Below are 20,794 nucleotides of genomic sequence, written 5' to 3'. Positions count from 1 at the left end.
CTTTCATACCCACTAAATTCAACTCAGGTTCAAACTTAGTGGACTTTAAAAAAAAATTAAAAAAAATAAATAAATAAATAAATGGGGGGCGGGGCCATCGATTAATCGATGTAATAATTGGTAGGTGACTCGATTTTTTTTAAAAAGTCGGCGCATGTCTGTGACGTTTCCCATTATCTGTTAGCATTAAGCTAATTGTAAACGACGCTTTTTGGGCAGATATGTGGTTATTTTAATTTAAATGCACACAACATGTAAATACATCTCTTGCTTTCATATCCTCTAAATTCGACTCAGGTTTAACCTTAGTGGACTTAAAAATAAATAAATAAAAGGGTTTTTTGGGGTTTTTTTTTTTTATTTTTGGGGCGGGGCTATTAGTCGATTAATTGATGGAATAATTGCATGTCTGTGAAAAAGGGAAAAAAATGTTTTTAAATTGAATTTTTTTTGGGGGGGGATTTGGGGGGGCGGGGTTATTAGTCGATTAATGGATGGAATAATTGATAGGCGACTCGACTTTTTAAAAAGTTGTTTGTGACAACACTAATAATTATTTTAACGCTAAATTTAAGCTGGGGGTGGCATCAGACATTTTGAAGTCTCTTTTTTTTTTTTTTTTTGAAAATTTGTTTTCTTTCTGCCAAACTGCTGAGCTGAGATCATTGCCATACAGTGTGCTAAGTCTGTGTGTGTGTGAGTGTTTGTGTGTAGCCCCCTGGCTCTTCTCGAATATGTATGCAGACACTGGAAGCTGACATGTTTCCCATGCAGGATCATGTCGTCAAAGAGCACCGAATTGCACGTATTCCCACTTTCCTGCCGACGAATAAGTTGATCTCTCCTTCCTTCTCTCCCGTGATGATCTTCCCGCTTCGCATGCGATCAATCCGTTCTTCTCATCCTCTCCCTCCACCCATCCGTCTAATGAGCGCCATTCCCCTCCTCCCACACGGTCGCCTGCCGTCTCTCCTGCATCTTTTTTTTTTTTTTGCCGTTATCTTTTCCCCGCGCATTAATTCCACCCACGTCCCTTTTTACATCCAGGCTTTTATATCGGCCGTGATCCGACGAATGCGGGTTGTGAGCGATGTGTCAGTCAGGTGATGTTTCAGCGTGACAGGTCGCTGATCTTCAAGTATCTAACTGTCTTTTTTTTCCTCTCTCTCTCCCACGTCATCTTTTCAAAGTTTCTGACGGTAGGTGATTTTTTTCCCCCTCACCTTTATTTCGATTCACTCACAAACTGAGCTTCCCAAGAGATTTTATGACACACAAAATCACAGCTAGAAGCCAGTAATAAGTTTGTTATGTGTATGCCAAAGCTGCAGGTGGCGCTATAACACCAAACAGGCCATGTTAAGACCCTCGCGTCAGTCATTTGAAACATTTCCATACATAAACAGTAAATATGTTAAATAAAGCAAAAATTTACAAATAAATAAACATACAGGTACATACATAAAAGTGATTCTTCTTTTTCCGTCCACATCCAGGCTACAGAGATCAGGGCGTCCCACAGGACGTCTGAGAGGACTCAACGTTGTGGGCTACCTGGAAACACTACCCCGAAAACACGGCAGCAACCTTTCCTCATTGAAACAGAAGATATCGTATGGCGGCGTCTACTAGTTGGAGTAAAAATGAAAGGACAGGAATTATCTGCCAAAAAAAAAATATTAGCAAGGTCTCGAGCTAGCCGCGACATGCTAGCCGCGAGGCTAAGCGGGAAAAGGGAGTGACGAAGAAACACAAACAAACACCTGTGTTCTTTCTTGAGTAATTATCTTTTTTTTTTTTTTAAACATATAATCTCCATTAATGTTTCCCAACCTTCTCATGACACACTACCAAAACAAAAATGTCAGAAAAAAAAAGTATAATGTAGTGCCTTGCGATAGCTTACTACGTCACTTAGGACAGTTGTGAAGCTCTTCTTCCTCGTTTGCGTCCGCATGACTGTATTATGCTGCCCTCTGGTGGCCAAAGTCGTGCACACCCGAGACAACAAGGAATAATGATGAACATGCTAATTCTTTACGTTGTGTTTACTATATGTTTTTATTAGGCACAATATTATAGAGTGCTATTTTCTGTATTGAAAAACACGTACATTTTTATTTCATTTTATTTATTTATTTTTGGATGCAAATGTAAGTTGTTTGGAGTCACTAATTTGCAGAAGAATTAAGTGGAATTGGATTATTGGGTGGTAGCGTTGGGATTCTTGCTAATACAGTACATATGCTTTTGTGTTTCTAGTGATGTTAGTGATTTTTATTTTATTTAAAAAAAAATGCATCATATCCTGCTTGCCGGTGCTGTTGTTTTTTTTTCTTGCAGAATGAACGTTCAACTTCAAAAAGTGTTCTTGCATGCAGATCTTTTTTGTTTTGTTTTTTCAATTGTAAACAAACACACAAACATAAGTTATGATAGCAGTGTAGCTGAATTCTGTGAAACTAAATCTTGACATTGAAACAATTTATTGGAATCAGTGGTTGTCTATATTAAGGTTTGTCATAAATAGAAATAAGTGCCCCCCCCCCCCCCCCCCAAGATGCTTCTTTCTCCTGAGCCGGTTATAAACATACACAATAACATGTTTTTCTCTGTACCAGTGAGGATGAGGACTGTTTTTTTTCATTGCAGACATGTAAGCGTAATGATCCGGTGGCAAAATGAGAAAAAAAAAAAACATATTAAAAAATTAAAAGGGGTAAAAACATTGAAAAGTAAAAAAATAAAATAAAATAATAATAATGATGATAATAATAATAGTAAATAAATGTTAAAATACCGGTAAGCAAAAAAAAATCCATGAAAAAATATTTGAATAATGATAATAATAATAATAATAATAATAAAACCATGATTGAAAAATAATAATAAAAAATTAAAAGGGCATCTGGTTCACTTGTTGATCCGTGGGTGCAAATGACAAACAGGGGGCGAAAGGTGGTCCTGCTGTCAAGTCTTTATGTTGACCTTGTTAAGACGTCCCCAAACTTTCCTCTCGTGACCAAATAAGGTCGTTCTCCTGCACTTGCTGCACGCAAGCCCAAAAGTAATCACAGGAGAGCTGAGCTCGAGGATGTCAAAACATTTGCGACGGCTCATTGCAACTCCCTAGAAATGCTTTCCCACAATCGTGATCTCTTTGGAAAAAAATGGAAACATCACAAATAGATTGACTTGACCTCCACAGCAGCCCAATAAGGCCCCTTTTTTTTTTTTTTTTTTTTTTTATAGTTTCTGAACTTATACTTGGAGGAAAAGTAAATAAATAGCCGCGAGTGGGATAAACTGGCCTCACTTTTATGCAACACATTTCTTTGTAAAACCATCTTGTGTTTTAGGAAGCTGTTCTATTGTTTATTTACACGCGAGTCAACAACGACGCTTCTCGGAAAGACAACACCGCTCCCTACTGGTGGACGGGGTCTATTACAACACAATCTTTGGATTCTATACATACTCCCACATTTCATTCAGTTGTATGCGCTGATTTGGACGGTTCGGCCATTACAGGCGACCTTAAAGTCTTGGCTATCCAGTCATATATATAGATCAGTGGGCTCACTCGATCTGATCCATGACGACGGCGACTTGTTTGCAAACAAAAAAAAAGAAATGACAAGCCTCACAGCAAACATGTTTTGGTTTTAATCAAGTGGAATCTACATACATGGACAAAATAAACAAAAAAAATCAAGCAGGAAACAAAAAGGAGGAGATTTTTGTTTTTTTTGTTTTTGTCAATTTCTTCTCTCACGGTAATGCGGTAAAAATCGCCCTGAGCTTCATTTAAAACTGACCACCAAAAAACAAAGAGAAGTCTCCCAACAGCAGTAAGGGCAACAAATAAGGAAATAAACGACATGAATGTGAATTATTCCAGTATTCAATCACTTTAAAGCCACTTATTGATTTCTTTTATTTTTGAATTTGCGTTGCGAGCTGGTCTCAATCTGAAGCAGAAAACCTCGAAGAAGACACTTTCGGTCCTGGCTGGTCCACACCGACTGACCTGACACGACTTACACACAATCTTTTAACCCTGATCGTGTAAAAATCCAACAAAACAGACCTGTTGGTTCTTTTTTGTTTTGTTTTTTTGTTCCTATTGGTCCCCCCGGGGACGTCAAACCGGCGGCCTGCGGCCCTCCCAGTAGCGCCGGTAGGTCTCCTGGAACATGTCCTTGCACCGCAGCTTGGCGTCCAGGCGCGAGCAGATGAGGAAGGATCCGCCCATCTTGCGGTGCAGCGAGTACGTCTCCTCGGGCGGCGGCGTCAGGCGGTGGCGCAGCATGACCGGGATCAGGTTGTGGATGCGCTCCGTGGTGGACTGCGCGCCGAAGTCGAAGGTGTCGGGCGAGGTGAAGGCCTCGCCCAGGATCATCACCGCGTCCACGTGGGCGTTCTCCATCGCCTAGCACGCGCACACGTGGCTTTCAATGGCGACTTAGTATGCAACCAGTCTCCAGCGGCGTCCGGATTTTGGCCTCTTTTACTACCACTTCCCCCTTTCCCAACATCATATTTAAAAGTTCTAAATGAAGTTTGAAATAAATGTAAAAAAAAAAAAAAAAAAAAATTGTGCTGCAATTGTGGTTTTGCCAAATATAAAAGAAAACTTATGAAAAAATAAAGTGCTCTAATCTCATCATAAATATGACCATTTAAAAAAAATAATAATATACTTTTAAAATAAATTACTAAATCAAACAAGTGAAATTCGAAAAATTAAAAACAAAAGTGCGTTTAATTTCGAATTTTGTTAAAATGTGTACATTAAAAATAGGTTAAAAAATTACAATTCAATTAAAAACATTAAATAAATAAATTGTCTATTAGATTTCTAATTGTTTGTTATGACAAATATTGATATTTAAAAATGAATGAGTGAATTAATTAACATTTTTTTAAAAATCATTTAAAAAATATAGTTTATTGCCTGTTTTTAATATTTTATTTTTATTTAAACAACTTTTTTCCCCAAAATAGTTGTGCTGCAAATTAAAAAAAAATATGTTGAATTAAAATTTTAAGTAAAAAAAATAATGACAAAAAGTGTGTATGCAAATGCGTTTAATTTTTAATTTTGTTAAAATGTGTAAATTAAAAATAAGTTAAAAATTACACTTCAATTAATTACATTAAATAAATAAAGTGCCTGTTTAATCTGTAATTGCGATATTTTTACTTTCGGCTCAAATTAGTTTTGTTTGTATTTAAAAATTAATATTAATATTTTAAAGCATATCATTTAAAAATATAGTTTGTTTGCCTGTGTGCTTAATATTTTATTTTTATTTAATTAAACAACTTTTTTTTTTTTCAAAATGGTTGTGTTTCATTTTTTTTTTTTTTTTTTAAAGATGTTGAATTTATTTATTTTTATTTTTAAGTAAAAAATAATGACAAAAAGTGCGTCCGCTTGCATACGCGTTTACCTTCGTCTCATAACCGGTGAGGAACTTCATCTCGATGGATTTCTTCAGAACTCCTTCTCGGTTGCCCTCGGCGGCGGAGTGGATGACCTGCCGTCACGTCACGTCACGTACGAAGATGATGTCACCGACGACCCCATTAATTATAAAAAAAAAAAAAAATTCCTCACATATCCGACTCGACTTACTTCGATGTAGACGTCTGTGAAATGTTGATCGAATCCTCTGGTGGCTCCGAAGTCCAGCAGCGCCACCTGTACACGCACGCACGCACGCACGCACGCACGCACCTGGGCTACTTTTGTTGATCCTCGTCAGAAAGGGGGCGGTAACTTACCTTGTGTGTCTGCGGATCGTACAGGAAGTTGGACCAGTTGGGGTCGGTCTGCATGAAGCGGAACTCAAACAACTCGCGAAGGCACAGCTTCAGGATGTTCTCGCAGATCTGAACACAAAAAAAAAAAAAAAAAAAAAAAAACAAGCAGTTGCTTTCTCTTTCCACCAGAGGGCCTCCTATCATATCCTTCCGTCAGTCCGTCCCCTTACCGTGTTCTTGAGCTCCTGCGGGAGGCCCTCGGCCTGGTCCAGGGGGAAGCCGGCCACCAGCTCGGTGGTGAGCACGTGGCGGCTGCTCAGCTCCTCGATCACCTCCGGGACGTAGAAGAACGGGTGCTCCTTCAGCAACTCCCTTTTTTTGTCATCCACACGCACACAAACAAAAATATATGAATACGCAAGTCTAATTTCCGTTAGCGTGTCTATGAGGTTTTGCATTATATGTTCGCAAAAAAGCTAGCTATGGTTTCCTTTTGGTGAATTGGATGAAAAATTAAGTTACTGAATTGTTTTTTTCAAACAATGAACTAATTTGCTCCCAAAAACGTATAAATACGTTTTATTTTTAAATGTTTTAAGTGTCACAAATATGTATTTATACGTTTGTTTTTTGTTTTGTTTTTTACGCTAGCCCCTCAATTGCAAAGAACGGGTGAAGCAATGGTAGTAATTACAAAAACGGCCAGCAGGTGGCAGCAGAGTACAAGAGATCAACCAGGGCCATGTTGAAAACAAGCTGTTTCCCCACAAAATTGGGTAAAAAAATAATTTACTGAATTTATTTTTTCAAACAAATAACTCATTTGATCCCAAAAACTTATAAATACGTTGTATTTTAAATGTTTTAAGTGTCCCAAAGACGTATTTATACGTTTTTTATTGTTGTTTTTTTAATGCTAGCACATATAGAAGGCTTTAATGCAGCCACTCAACTGCAGAGAACGGGTGAAGCAATGGTAGTAATTACAAAAACAGGCAGAAGGTGGCAGCAGACTATGAGATGTTGAAAACAAGCTGATTTCCCCACAATTCTAAACAGATTTGTGAATAATGATGAACTTAGCTATATTCTAACGCTAATTGCTGCAAAGAGGAAACAGATTCTTTTGGTAGGTTCCATGTTTTTACAATTACAATTTACAATTCAAAAGAACACAATATTCTGTGAACCTTGCAAAATCGGTCAAAATCCAGTAAAGCAGTCGAAGCAAAGGGGGTTGCTTCAGTGAAAATGGCTGCCAGTCAATGAGTTAAATGGAGATGCAGGGAAAAAAAATAAAAAAAAAATAAAAGGGGTGACCTGACCTAAACTTCTTGGCACATTGAGCCTCTCTGACGTAGTCGCACTCCAGCGCCAACTCTCTCCTCATCACGTCTATCATGTGCTCTGGAAACAGACCTGTAAAAACAAAAAACATGTACTATATAAAATGTATAACAGCGCAACCGCTTTGTCGATCCACATGTGTGCGTGCGTGCGTGCGTGCGTACCGTCAGGCAGAGCGTTGCTCATGCTCAGCACGGTCATCAGATTGTTGACGTCGCTGTTGATACTTTGCGCCACACCGGGATACTAAGCAGGACAGGAATCACAATAATAACACACACAAAAAAGACAACTATTTGTAGCAGCTGACCATGAAAAATTTAAACTCATTCAAACCCAAAAACGTGTAAATACGTTTTTTAATACTTTGTCTTTCACTCCCACAAACGTATTTATACATTTGTTTGTTTGTTTTATGTAAGAGCATACAGAATACTTTGATGCAGACTCTGACATGAAGAGGTGGCTTAAAGCAATGGTAGTTATTACAAAAAACGGTCAGCAGGTGGCAGCAGAGTGTAAGACCAGCCATGGCCATGTTGCAACAAGTTCTTTTTGACAGTGTTTTCATCAGGGTTATTATAGTTTTGGAATTTTTAATTTTAGTTAGTTTGGATTTCGTTTTGAGTTCTGTTTTTTTAAATTGAGTTAGTTTTAATAAGTTTTCAGGGCAGTTCTGTTAGTTTTTATTAGCTTTAGTTATTTAATAAATGGTTCGTTTTAGTTTAGTTTTTTGTTTTTTTTTAACGTGTATTACTTGGCTATAATAATAATAATAATAAATTAATAAATAAATAAAACACCATAGGAGCAACGTCATCTGAAGGTGCTTTTCTATTGGCTGCTGCTAGATGACGTCACTTCTGTGTGACTTACTTTAAAAATGTCCTTTTTCCCGTTAATATCATAATAAATCGACTTAAAATCACATTTAAAATCATCTCTAAAGGCTCATGCATTAAATTAATTTCCAAAGACTAAAACAAAGGACAATTTTGCTATAATTATATTTTTGTAAACATAAAATATAGTTTCAGTACGTTTAGATTTTTTAAAAAGCATTTTCGTTTTTATTTTATTTCATTAACGAAATAGTTCTTTGCATTTTAGTTTTTTCGTTAGTTTTAGTTATAAACTAAAATAACCTTGGTTTTCACCATGAACGTGAATCTTGATGAAACTTACCTATCGCTGCAAAATGGAAACATATACAAATAGACTTTTTTTTTCCTAATGTAAGAAGAGACTCTAATCTTTATTTTGGTAGGTTCCATGTTTTTATAGCAATAGAACACAATATTCTGCAGGCCTTGCAAAATGAGTCAAAATCCAGTAAAACAGACGTTATTGCAGTGAAAATGGCGGCGAGCGAATGATCTGTTCAAAACAAAAACAAACAAAAAAAGCACAAAAAAAATAGTTGCACCTGGATTTTCATGGCCACCTCCCTGCCGTCCTTGAGCCTGGCCAAGTGGACTTGCCCGATGGAGGCGGCGGCGAAAGGACGCTCCTCGAAGGACTCCAGCTTATCTCTCCAGTTTGGCCCCAGGTCGCTGTTAAGCGCTTTCTGAACACAAGCAGAGGCGTGACGTTAAATCGGCGACCTCCAATAGTTTCCCGATCCACGCGGACGACGTCAGCTTGCTAACCGTCATCTGCTTGATGGGCATGAAGTCGGCGCTCTGCCGCACGCGCTCGAGGATCTTGGCCAGCTGCGGGTTGATGAAGGCATCGTCTGAAACAATGTGAAATGAAGAGAAAGATTTTTCAAAATAAAATACAGATTAACCTGCATTTACTGAGTTTTAACTTTTAAAAATGTAATCAAGTCATACAAAAATTGTTTAATAAAATAACATTTGATTAAACTTAAATCAATATAAAATTTAAATGCACAAAAAGGATAAGTGCACTGTAAAATCCACACATGTAAAATATTTCATGTTTACAAAAAATACAATCAACAATACAAATACTAACTAAAATGAATCCTACATAAATATGAAAAAGTCTATATAGTACTAAAAAATTGTTTTACTAATGTAGATAAATATATTTAAAAAAAAAATAAAAATTTTTAAAAAAAACTCTAAAGAAAACTCCCTTTGTAGGAAAAGTGCAACATCAGTCAAGTCAATGCAGGTCACGTTTGGATGACATCATAAAAGTTGGCCATCTCATTTACACAACATCCCCAACAAAAGATAAAGACGGCGTCGCCTTTAAGAGCAAACATCAAGCGTGCCTAGAAGCAGGCCGGCGGCGCATATTGTCACTTTGAAAATAGACTCGCACCCTTTCAGCTTTTTTTTTTTTTCTCTCATGACATTTAAAGTGACTTTCGTTGCCTTTGTGCACTCATATCACACCTTCAACGTTTTTGTGTTGATTTATGACATGCGGTCGGTCACCTTAAGGCGACCGTCCAGCCATTGTGTTGATACTCGATCCAACATCTTGTCCGATAAACTTTTACTACGTTGCCATATTTGAGGGGCAGACAGAAGGACGGGCGGGCGGACGGACGGAGCGAGGTCACGGTCGGCGCTTTTCCCGGCAACATCAATCAAAAGAATGACGCCCTGGGAAGAAGCGCAACTGGATCCCGCTGACGGCTTGTTTACCGCCTGCAACGTCCCACCTCCACCTGTCGTGTAACGTGACACAGCGCCGGCATAACTCACAGCATGACTCAGGACATACACACTTGGACTTCGAGAGAGATTTGTTTCTTGATAGCAGAGACTTTCGCAATTTCAGATTGTTAGAGCGCCTCGTTGTTAGCATAAGGTTATTTTAGTTGACCAGCACTAACTTTTTTTTTTGTTTTTTTTTTAAAGAGCGCCTCGTTGTTAGCATGATTGCTAAGGTTATTTTAGTTAACGAGAACTAACAAAAAAAAAAACTCAAATTCAAAAAACAATTTTGTTAACGAAATAAAATAAAAACAAAAATACTTAAAAAAAAAAAAAATAACCGAAATTACATTTTATGTTTACAAAATTTACTATTAATTATAACCAAAATGTCTTTTGTTTTAGTCGTTCGTAATTAATGTAATACATGAGCCTTTGGGGATGATTTTAAATGTAATTTCAAAAGTACATTTTTTGTCGATATTAATAATCTGAATAAAGACACTTTGAAAGTGTGTCACACAAAAGTGATGTCATCTAAAACTAATCAAAACTATCAGAACCGCCCTGAAAACAAATCAAAGCAAACTAAATTAAAAACTTTTTTTTTTAAATAAAATAAAATCTAACTAAAAATAAAAAATTCTAAAACGATAATAACCCTGGTGAAAACACTGTCAAAAAGAGCTTATTGCAACATCTCGTACGTCTCTTACACTCTGCTGCCACCTGCTGGCCGTTTTTTGTAATAACTACAATTGCTTTAAGCCAGCTCTTCATGTCAGAAGCTGCATCAAATCCTTCTGCATGCACTTGCATAAAAAAACAAAAAACAAACAAAAAACAAAAAACAGATACGTTTTTGGGAGTGAAGGACAGGCAGAAAAGCGAGGAAGGGGGATTTTGTTTATTGGGGGCGCAGCCTTTAGAGTGCCTCGCTGTTGGCAGTGAGTGTGCCAAAAGACAAAAAGAAGAATTTCCGTGGCAATTAGATTATTTTTTAAAATTGTTAAGCCCTATTCGAAAGAGAATTATTTATTTCGTCTGTAAAATTAATTACACTCAACGCCTGTAGATGGAGCTCACGAGCAGCTTGTTTCCTATCCCTTTTAAAAAGTGCTAAAAAAAAAAAAAAAACCTGTAAAAAGCACCGTAGCTTGACTTAATGAATTAAATCCATCTTTTTATTTTTCCGTCCCTGCACTTGCGTTTTTGTTTTTTTGTTTGTTTGTTTTTTGCACCTTGAATGCTGAGCATCTGGCCGAGCTTGAGCGCCGCCCCTCGCACTTTGCACAAAGTCCTCACGATGCGTTCGGCGTTGGCCTCCGACAAGAAGGGACTTGAGTCCAGCACGGCCTTTTTATTCTCTCCTGCACACAACAACAACAACAAAGAAGATTTTGAAACCAAAACAATCGAACGTTTTTGAACATGTCAGTGGGTCAACAGGGCGTGCAGTGTTACGGCGGGTTTAACGCAAGTGGCCTGGCTGGATTATCAACACAGACGCGTGCGTGCGTGCGTGCGTGCGTGTAAATAAGCGGATCACTGCGGCCAGAGGGCGCGTCTGTTTATTTGGGGAGTGTAGTAGCAGCGTGTGCCTGCCTGTCGGCAAACAATATGAAGGAATGTCTCCGCTACGCCGCTTTTTTTTTCTGCTATGTAAACAAACACAGCTTTCACTGCACACTCATTTCAGACACTTCAATAAAATACACGTTTAATATTTACAATTGGAATGAAAGATGGCGCGAGCGTGCGTGCGTGCATTACCTGCCGCGTCGTTATGTCGGATGGACTTCTTGGCGACCTCCGCCAAGGCTCCGATACCGAGACCGACAGCCAAACCTGGTGGGAAAAAAAACAAACACATGCTCGCATTAGTGGGGCTTACAGTAGCGTAAAGTTATGAGTTACAGTACGTGAGGATCGTTGTCATGATTTCAGCAAGAAATAGTATTCATGAAAGTAAAACAAATAAATACTGTGAAAAAAAATAGCAAATATTTCTATGGAAAATAAAACTGATGAAATATTACATTAAAAAAAATATTACAAATAAAAAGTATTTAAGAAAATAAAAACACAGCTTTTTATCATAAATACATCTTATTACAAAAACAATAAAATTTAAAAAATAATAAACACCTTTAGCCAATCAGAGAAAGTTGGTTAAAAAAAATAAATAAAACACCTGAATAACAATTAACTGAAAAAAAAAAAGTTACATTTTGGCTTATGTAGCACAATAATACAAAAACAAATGTAAAACATGTAAAATCACATAAAAAAAAAAAAGACATTAATGAAAAATATTAATATTTAAAATGTTTTCATACTACTGTAATTTAATAATAATATAAAATTATAATAAACAGTATTTAAGTAAATAAAAACATATTGCATTTTATCATACATCTTGTTACAAAAATAATAACATGTAAAAAAAAAAAAAAAAAAAAAAAAAAAAAAAAACTCGTTTAGCCAATCAGGAGACAGAGAAAGATGTTTAAAAAATAAAACTGGGAACTACACTGAATAATAATTAACTTTAAAAAAAATGGTACATTTTGGCTCATGTAGCAAGATAATACAAAAATAAATATGAAAAACTACATTAAAAAAAGATATTAATGAAAAATATGCATATTTAAAATGTTTTCATACTACTGCAATTATTTAAATTAATTTGTGAGATTTCACCAGTTTTCCATCTTCCTACTCATTTTTGGGCTTTTTGTATTTAATTATTATTTTTATTTTTTCCTGAAAAAAACCCCATACAAATCCTTTGTGTTTTAAATGTTGTTTGGCCTTTTTTTTTTTTTTTACTAGCCGCTCCTCCTGAGGTTTTATTAGTTTTTTTTAGCTTTGTATTATTTGCTGCGGCGAGCCGCGATGACCTCGTTTTGCGAGAGAACTTGGGGGCTGTACAACCCATCCAAGGCTGCTTGTTCTCTCTGAGTTACATAACAGCACGGTTACATCATCACGCCACAAATCTGCAAGGCTACAAAACAGCAGCAGGAGCAAGAACGAGAAGAAGACGGGCCGACAAGGACGACGTGTGACAGCAAAAAAAATTCATACGCCATAATGTTCATGCTGTACAATCTTGATGACTTATTATCATCAAAAAATGTCACTTTTGTAAGTGGAAGTCGTCATGTTTTTTTTAGTAAAGCACTTTTAGTTGTTTTTTTTTTTTGCATTAGGTGCGATATAAATAAAGTTGTGACGGTTGACTCAGGAAGACTTTAGCATGCTAGCACCAGTTATCTAAACCGCTAATTTTGATTCGTTACAAGTTTATTGAACTTTTTTTTTTTTTGTGGTCAAGACAAGTTTTAGTTTTCAATTGTTTTTTTTGTTTTTTTGTTTTTTCTGTGCTAATTTACTGCTTCGCTAGCATACACTGTCTACTGGCATGGCTAATTTAGAGTGCCTCGTTGCCTGCTGCGAGTGCATGCACATCATATGAGTGAGAAGGGAGGATTACTTTGTTATTTTTCCTTTTCTGGTGTCTTTGCAATGCCACTTAAAAAAAAAAAAAAAAAAAAAAAAAAAGTCTCCCTTGTTTGGTTGGGTCTAAATTTGTTTTGTTTTTTTGTTCTGCCCTCCAGTCTGACTCGTGCGCATTTGTTATCTCTCTTGTGCAACTTTTCCACCTGACTGCACGTCTCAAAAAAGGGAGCAGCACATGCTTCGGACTACTGTGCAGAACAGTGAGATACTTTAGTTGCAGTCATATTCATATTTTGTTGCATGGAAAATCATTCATTAGATATGGAATACAAGCACGCACGCACGGTGCAAGTGTCACACATTTTTTGTTTGCCAGCCATGAACTCCGTGACCCAGTGACACTGTGACAGTTCCTGCAGAACGTGTTTTAAGGTTACAGGTTGAAACTTTACAACTGCCACATTTATTAGGCAATGACATTTTTTTTTAAAAACAATAACAAACAATAAACAAAATCGAGCCATGCTACTATTCAAGCTAAGCTATCGTTATTGTCATTTATTGGGGGGGAAAACAAGCGTTACCTCCAAAGTTGGCGAGCCTGCTCAGACGGGTAACAGGCACCTTCCTCTCACGGGCTCTCTCGCTCAACTAAAAGCAACAAAAAAAATGTTCAAATAATTATGAAGAAAGATAAAAACAAATGAAAACAGTACATAGTAAATAAACAATGCTAAACATAGAGTGGATAATAGTATACATAACGTTACTACTACTACTACTACTACTACTACTACTAATAATAATAATAATAATAATAATAATAATAATAATAATAATTAGGGCTGGGTCTAAAATATCAATATCGAATCGATACTCCTTCTCATAGCCCAATATCGATTAGGGACGTAACGGCAATATCGCGAAATTAAAACTGCCACAATATACCGTCCTCATCATGTCGCGATATTAAAAGCAGCCCTACTAATCATAGCAATAGAGTGCATCTACAAGAAAAAAAATAAAAAATAAACAGAAAACGAATCTCACCATCTGTTTGTGCGGCTTCACGTCGGCCGGCTTGCTCTCCCGGGCCTTCTCCAGGTCTTCGGCCGTCAGCTCGCTCACCGACGACGACGGCTCCTGGTGGTAGCCCCGCCGCCCGCACGCCCGGAGCCAGGCGCCTCTGCTCATCAGCAGGTGCTGACGGCGGACGTCGGTGTGGTACCAGCGGTTGCCGAACTCTCGCGACGGATCCTTGTAGCCGGCAAACGGCGAGCTCGTCGCCCCGCTCGCCGGGGACGCGAGCTCGTCGGGAGCGCCTGCCCGCTGCTCGGCCGCGAATTCGTCCGACTCGCTGAACTCGGACGAGGAGAAGTCGTCCTTAGGAAAGTCGGGTTCGGAGGAGGCTTGCTGCTGACTCAGCTCCTTATTTGGAAACATTTCAACATGTTAACTGCATTTTGGAATGTTTAGACAAAGTTTTTTTGTACCTGTGCTTTCGTCACCACCATGGCGATGCCTTGCTCAGCGGCTGATTGGAAGTTTTGGACGGCAGCACCGACACCAGGAAGGCCTCCTATTCAACACAAGACTGTTTTATTTGGATATAAAATATTTGAACAACTCTGAAGAGTAGTTATTGGCCAATTAATTGAAGACATTTATACAAATTTAAGATGCTCCCATCAGTGCTAAAGATAGTAAAAACTTTAGCTTCTGTAGCATTATTATTAGCAAAGCATTTTGTAAAAACTTTGCTTCATTGAGTATTATCTATTAAAGACAAGTTATTGTTTTAAGTCCCGCCCCAAAAAGTGTAGAGTTCTTTTTTTTTGTGTAACCTTTGAGTAAAGTAGCGTTTTCAGCAACAATTAATGCTAATTTTAGCACCACTATTACTGTATTCCCGTCACAAGCTAATGTTAGCACCCCGTTACCAAATTTTGGTGCTCAATTTTGTCCAGTATAACCTCTGACTAACATATTTAGATAGATTAAATTATAGCTATGCGATATTTTAACAGTCCTGTCGAAAAAAAAAACACTGCATTAAACTTTTGCTAATGTAGCATACTTAACAATTAAATGCTAACGTTAGCGTCGACTTGAATAATTCAGAGTAGTTATTGGGCAATTAATTGAGGACATTTAGGCATCAAAAACTTTAGCTTATGTAGTGTTATTAGCAATTAAAGCTAAGCTGTCATTATCAGTCCTAAATTGAGCTTCATTTTGTAAAAACTTTGCTTCATTTAGTATTACCTATTAAAGACAAGTTATTCTTTTAAGTCCTGCCCCCAAAAGTGTTTAGTTCTTTTTTGTGTAACCTTTGAGTAATGTAGCATTTTCAGTAACAATTCATGCTAATTTTAGCGCCACTATTATTCCCGTCACAAGCTAATGTTAGCACAAAAGTGTTTAGCTAGTTAAAAAAAATTGTGGAATGGTGCTCAATTTTGTACAGTATAACCTTTGACTAACATATATAGCTAGAATCATTTATAGCTTACGCGATATTTGCATTAAACTTTGGCTAATGTAGCGTACTTAACAATTAAATGCTAACGTTAGTGTCATTTGCAGCTACACAGCCATTAAAGCTCGGCTATTGTTTTCAGTCTTGTCAAAAACAGGTGTACTTTTATTCTTTGGATAATATAGGCTATGTAGCTATTTACATACATTTATTTGTACTTGCTTTTATTTGTCTTTGTTTCACTCTGCTGTCTACAGCCAAATCAAAAGAGAATCTGTTTTCAATTGCCTTACCTGGTTAAACAAACAAACAAACAAACAAACAAACAAAAACATAATAATAAAATCTAAAGCTAAGCTACGTTATCGATCCTGTCACAAAAGTGTTTATTTCAGCCCCATTTTGTTTGAGCTTAAGTTAATGTAGCATACTTGGCAATAATTAAATGCTAATGTTAGCATCGTTAGCAGCTCCATTTTGTATCAAATCTAACTTATGGCACACTACGACCAATTAAACCAAAGCTATTTTGTTCTGTCCTGTCACAAAAAGTATTCAATCGAGCTCCTTTTTGTATAAATGTTCACCTTGGCATAATTCGCAACAATTAAGCTAACGTTAGGAGCGTTAAGTGGCTGCCTGGACCTCCATTTTGTCCACACGCACGCACGCACTCACTCACTCACTCACTCACTCACTCACTCACTCACTCACCTGTGCCTCCGCGGAGGGCGTTGCCCTGCGTCTCCACGACGGCCTGGCTCAGCTTGGCCAAGCCTCGCATCAGCATCATCATGTCGCCCGCCATGACGGAACCCGCTACAAAATAGAAACAAAAACAAACGACACCACCACAAGTGTGCGTTCAACGGAGACGGTTAGGGAGGAAGAAAGCCCGGCACGTATGGCGCACTTGCGCCTGCCTCTCCGCGGGCAACCACTTTCTTCACTGCTTAAAATACTCGCTGACCGTACCCTCACCCACGCATTTGACAAGAGGTGGAAGGAATGCTGTTGAAAGTCGGACGGCCACATTGTTTTCCCCGATCGAGGCTTGACCGCTAAACATAGCGCACGGTTAGCCCCCCCTCACCCGTGTTGATGTTCTAAATCGCAGTGCTTAGCGGTCAGGGCCTTCCGTGCGAGCTTGAACACCTCCGAAATTTGGAATCATTTGTCCCCAATAGTCCATTGTTTACATTTGGTCATGTTTTTCGTGTTTGCACTGCTTTTTCAGCACAGTATTATTATTGTTTTTTTTTTTTATCCAATTAGATTTCAGCCTTTTGGTGTTGCCATGTCAATCTAATATGCCCACGGCAACTTTCTTTGACCAATCAGATTTAGCTCGCTGGCCTACGAAAACGAAAAGTTTTTTTTTTCCTGTGTTCTGATTGGTTGGTCAGAGCAAAACGGTTACAGACCAGACCTGATGCAGATGTTTTTAATCTCTCGTCGTGGGCACACCTGGACAACACCTACATTCCTCGTGTGTGGTTCAGGTGTAACAACATGCTGAAACGTGGTTCTTTTAGGGGGGGGGATTATGATGTGCGCGTGCGTACACACACAGGCTGACTTTTTATACGGTCTAAATGGATTGGCACCAACTTTTTTGCTATTGCGCAACAGCAAACGATTGCAAAATGGGGCAAACCTTGCAACAAGCAACAAGAAAACAATTCCTAAAGCCTCCAGCTCATTCATTCAAATGATTTTGCTGTGGCCTTCCTTCATTGTGTTGACCTAATTTAAAGCTACACGCTAAATACAACGGCGGTGCGTCGAAATGGACGACGAGCGTGTCGTCATGAGCTCGCGCCTCATGACCAAAACAATAACGGAAAGGACCGCGACGCTTCCTTGTTGACATTTTTGGACTTTTTGTGTCAAGGCTAATCAAATGGGGCCTCTCTTATCTCCCATTGGCAGTCGTCTGGAGGCGGTACCAAGCGAACCAGGAAGTAGGTTTGGACATGTAAATAAAAGTCATATTATAGAATGAATTGCAAGTTAATCAAGGAGAGATTCTGGGTGGAAAGTAATATTATACAATAATGTATTATATTTTAGCTTTTTAAACTAATTATTACATAATCTAGATCAAACTTTATGAAATTCATTTTTTTTTTTTAAATGAAGTTGGGGTCAGAATTGGGCTAACTTATAATTTTTAAAATATTTATTATTATTAAATTAAAAAAATCAACTCATCTAATCAAAATAATATAATAAGAGCACTAAATATTTGATTGATTGACACGTCACAAATATAAAATACAAGTTGTAGTTAAAAAAGAGAAGAGGAAAATAAAAATAAATCGTCAATAGTATCAATTTACATGTTCAAAAGGAATAGGAAGAAGTACAAAAACTTACCTAGTCCTACTCCCTAATGCTTCTATGATAATAATATACTAAAGTTGTTCTTACTAACATAAAAGTTAAACGATAGAAAATAAACAAAAGAGAGAGAGCGAAAAGAGAGAGAAAGTAAAGCCAAAACAATGAATTTCCAAACATTAAGTATTTGCGTTTCTTTAGGACATGAGACATGTTACATCGCCACCTACTGGCCTGGCATGCATAGAACAAAATTTTGCAAAAAATGTCGTTCTTAAGTACTGATGGTCCTTTATTATTGTTTTAAAAAAAATGTTTTTGCTAATTGGCGTTCCAAGAGTTCACTCAACGGCCCATAAAAAACAAAACAAAAACCATCACTACCAGGGAGGAACTATTGGTGCAAAATGTGAACCAACTTCCCGTGTGTCACTTCTAGCGTGTTAAACAAAACAAAATACCAAAAAAAGAGAGAATAATAGAATAGAGAAGTGCGTGCGCGCGCGTGCCAAACAAAAAGACACGGCTAAGCCTCAGCTGTTGTCTGGTCTGGACTCTGCAAACTCACACACGCACATGCACTCAGTTTGGTCACGCCAATAAAAATAGGACACGGTCGACATGTGTGAACATACTGGACGCGAAGTGTTATCATCACGTTCTAAAATTAAGGGAAGGCGGAATCATACCTGAGTAAACAAGCACTCTTTAATGTCAATTTGTTAAAATTCATCATTTGTAGTTGTATTAAAACATACTCGGTCCGTCCTGGCTGCCCGGTAAGCTATCAGCTATGGCTAAGCTAGCAATAAATCACAATGATATCTTAAATTCAACTCAAGGATTTCATCAATAACTCTTCATTCAAATATACGACACTTCTCGAGGCTTACTGCGTATTTCATCGGCAAGTTTTGTTGTTGAGGCAGAGTGCTGCTGATAACAGCCTTGGTCCCTGTCAAAACAATAAATGATAAGATAACTCAAACATTAGCATGATTTGTGGACAGGTTTATTGATAAAAATAAAAGGAGGTCATAAATAAAGCATATAGGACAAACTCCAGTCTATATTTTACTTTAAACTTTGTGTGCCCCCACAAAAAATGATGTACTTATGAACCATATTAATTCAAAATCTAAATGAATTTGACAACTTTATTGAAAATTACATCAACAAAATGTTTGTTTTGTTAATGTAATTTTCAAACAAAACAAAACACTCCCTTCAAAACAAACATTACAGCATGTTCACCTAACTTTCTGAGTCCAGTTATATGTATGGAAATATGTTTTAAATTTGGCAAAGTACAAGATAAATAGATGTAAAAAGAAATGTTATTGATAATGGGTCTATTTCACTTGTACCACCGTTTAAAAAAAACTTTATTAAGACACTAGATCAAGTTGACCTTTCGAACAAACATTTTGTCATCTTAAATGCAAATAAATAATTTTTTTTAATGAACTTAATACGACATAAGTAGCAAGATTAAAGTGTTAAATGGGTCTATTTAAATACCTTCGTGTGTTGACATAAAACAATGAAGCCCAAAACTTTATTGACATGACCTCTACTAATGACATTCAAATAAACATTATGGCACTTTAATTGCATATTAAATGATATTTATGAACTTATTACGACATAGGTAAGCAATCATCAAAGTGTTAACTGTGCCATTTAATTCGAAGCTTATTGCGTTGCCATTTAAGAAAAATAAATAAAATAATAATAATCCTGCAACTTTATTGACAAGTACAAAACAACAAGGTTGGTTAGCAAACAAACATGACGTCACTTTCATTCAACTACCAGGTTGCACATTAATACTATTGATGAATTTAATAAGGCATAAATAGTCGAATTAACGGGTCCGTTTCGCTCACTCTAGCCGCGCCAGGTTGTTGTTGTTGTTGTTGTTGTTGTTAGCCAGCTAGCACAGATCGGAGTCGCTTTTGGTGGAGCAAATAAAATGTGCACTTTGAAACTAACATGCGTAAATTAATGAGGTTTGCAGCGTGGGTCAATCACAGGGCTTAAACGCGTCCGATAATGCGTGATAATCTGCAGCTCACTCACCAAACAAGCGTGCTTCGTTTTGTCGACTCCCACGAGGTCAAACGCGACTCCCACCGATTATTCAAACCTTATTTTCCAAATATGAAGGGTACGTTCATGTTGAAAAGAAAATCGTTTGCAGGCTGCGTGGGTCGGTCGTCGTTCGGATCCAGTCGACGCGCGTCTCTGCGCCATGAGGTCAAAACTCCTTATTTACCAAACTCCACGCAGGCACCAGCAGCCGCCACAAACCCGCTTGACGTCCAAGTTCGGGCGGACACGCGCGCCCCCCTGTGGGCCCCTCGTCGACGTGGATGATTCGTCGTCCAAAAAAAAAAATCCGCGTGTACTCGAGTTCGCACTTTGGCCCCCCCTTCGCCCCGCCCCTACACGTTTGCCATTGGATGCTGTCGTGAGGTGGAGGGCCTAGCGAGCTTTCTCATTGGTGCGTCAAGGAGACAAATGCGGAAGTGGTTTGTTTACGTCCCCCACCGCCCCCATGTGACCTAATTTTCAAAATTGTTGCATACTGGTATATGTTGTACAGTATATTGTTTTATATTTATTCCAACATCATTTATATTGATCATTTAATAATAAGAGTTAATACAGCATTAAATTAACATTTAAATTGAGTATTCGCTGAACTCCACTAAGTACAAATTGTATGTTTTTGTACCGTATTGAATTGTTT

The 20,794-nt window shown here is 37.7% G+C and overlaps 1 protein-coding gene and 1 long non-coding RNA gene across 4 annotated transcripts; one reads left to right on the top strand and one right to left on the bottom strand.

Annotated features, from left to right (window-relative positions):
• Positions 1–491: 491 nt before the first annotated feature.
• LOC144010865 (uncharacterized) lies at positions 492–2,484 on the top strand. Its single transcript, XR_013281368.1, has 2 exons — positions 492–1,199; positions 1,497–2,484. It is a non-coding gene; the product is annotated as an uncharacterized LOC144010865 (long non-coding RNA).
• A 1,159-nt stretch (positions 2,485–3,643) lies between these two features.
• Positions 3,644–20,448, bottom strand: coq8aa (coenzyme Q8A, genome duplicate a). Of its 3 annotated transcripts, none has more exons than XM_077510034.1 (16): positions 20,122–20,448; positions 16,411–16,515; positions 14,711–14,796; positions 14,268–14,645; positions 13,802–13,868; positions 11,526–11,600; positions 10,994–11,122; positions 8,766–8,851; positions 8,543–8,683; positions 7,281–7,362; positions 7,095–7,188; positions 6,000–6,141; positions 5,791–5,898; positions 5,642–5,743; positions 5,457–5,543; positions 3,644–4,432 (listed from the first exon to the last, which is right to left on the bottom strand). In XM_077510034.1, exons 2-16 carry the CDS (start codon positions 16,502–16,504, stop codon positions 4,145–4,147), a joined length of 1,959 nt encoding a protein of 652 aa, XP_077366160.1. In that variant the 5' UTR covers positions 16,505–16,515; positions 20,122–20,448; the 3' UTR covers positions 3,644–4,144. The 3 variants fall into 3 exon arrangements, with proteins under 3 accessions (XP_077366160.1, XP_077366162.1, XP_077366161.1); XM_077510036.1 differs by having other exon boundaries at positions 5,642–5,707; positions 20,122–20,447; XM_077510035.1 differs by lacking the exon at positions 20,122–20,448 and adding an exon at positions 19,929–20,106.
• Between the last annotated feature and the right edge of the window lie 346 nt (positions 20,449–20,794).

Source organism: Festucalex cinctus, chromosome 21 (assembly GCF_051991245.1).
Source record: "Festucalex cinctus isolate MCC-2025b chromosome 21, RoL_Fcin_1.0, whole genome shotgun sequence".
Classification (NCBI taxonomy): domain Eukaryota; kingdom Metazoa; phylum Chordata; class Actinopteri; order Syngnathiformes; family Syngnathidae; genus Festucalex; species Festucalex cinctus.
Note: the sequence above shows the minus strand (reverse complement) of the source record. Positions and strands in the feature narration are given on the sequence as shown.

What these genes read in the sequence shown, in the direction of transcription:
- coq8aa (XM_077510034.1), bottom strand. Translation starts at nt 16,504, where the DNA reads ATGGCGGGCGACATGATGATGCTGATGCGAGGCTTGGCCAAGCTGAGC. An exon ending in CCGACATAACGACGCGGCAG is followed by an intron (nt 11,123 to 11,525) that starts GTAATGCACGCA and finishes TGTTGTGTGCAG; the next exon opens with GAGAGAATAAAAAGGCCGTG. An exon ending in TGCCCATCAAGCAGATGACG is followed by an intron (nt 8,684 to 8,765) that starts GTTAGCAAGCTG and finishes GCTTGTGTTCAG; the next exon opens with AAAGCGCTTAACAGCGACCT.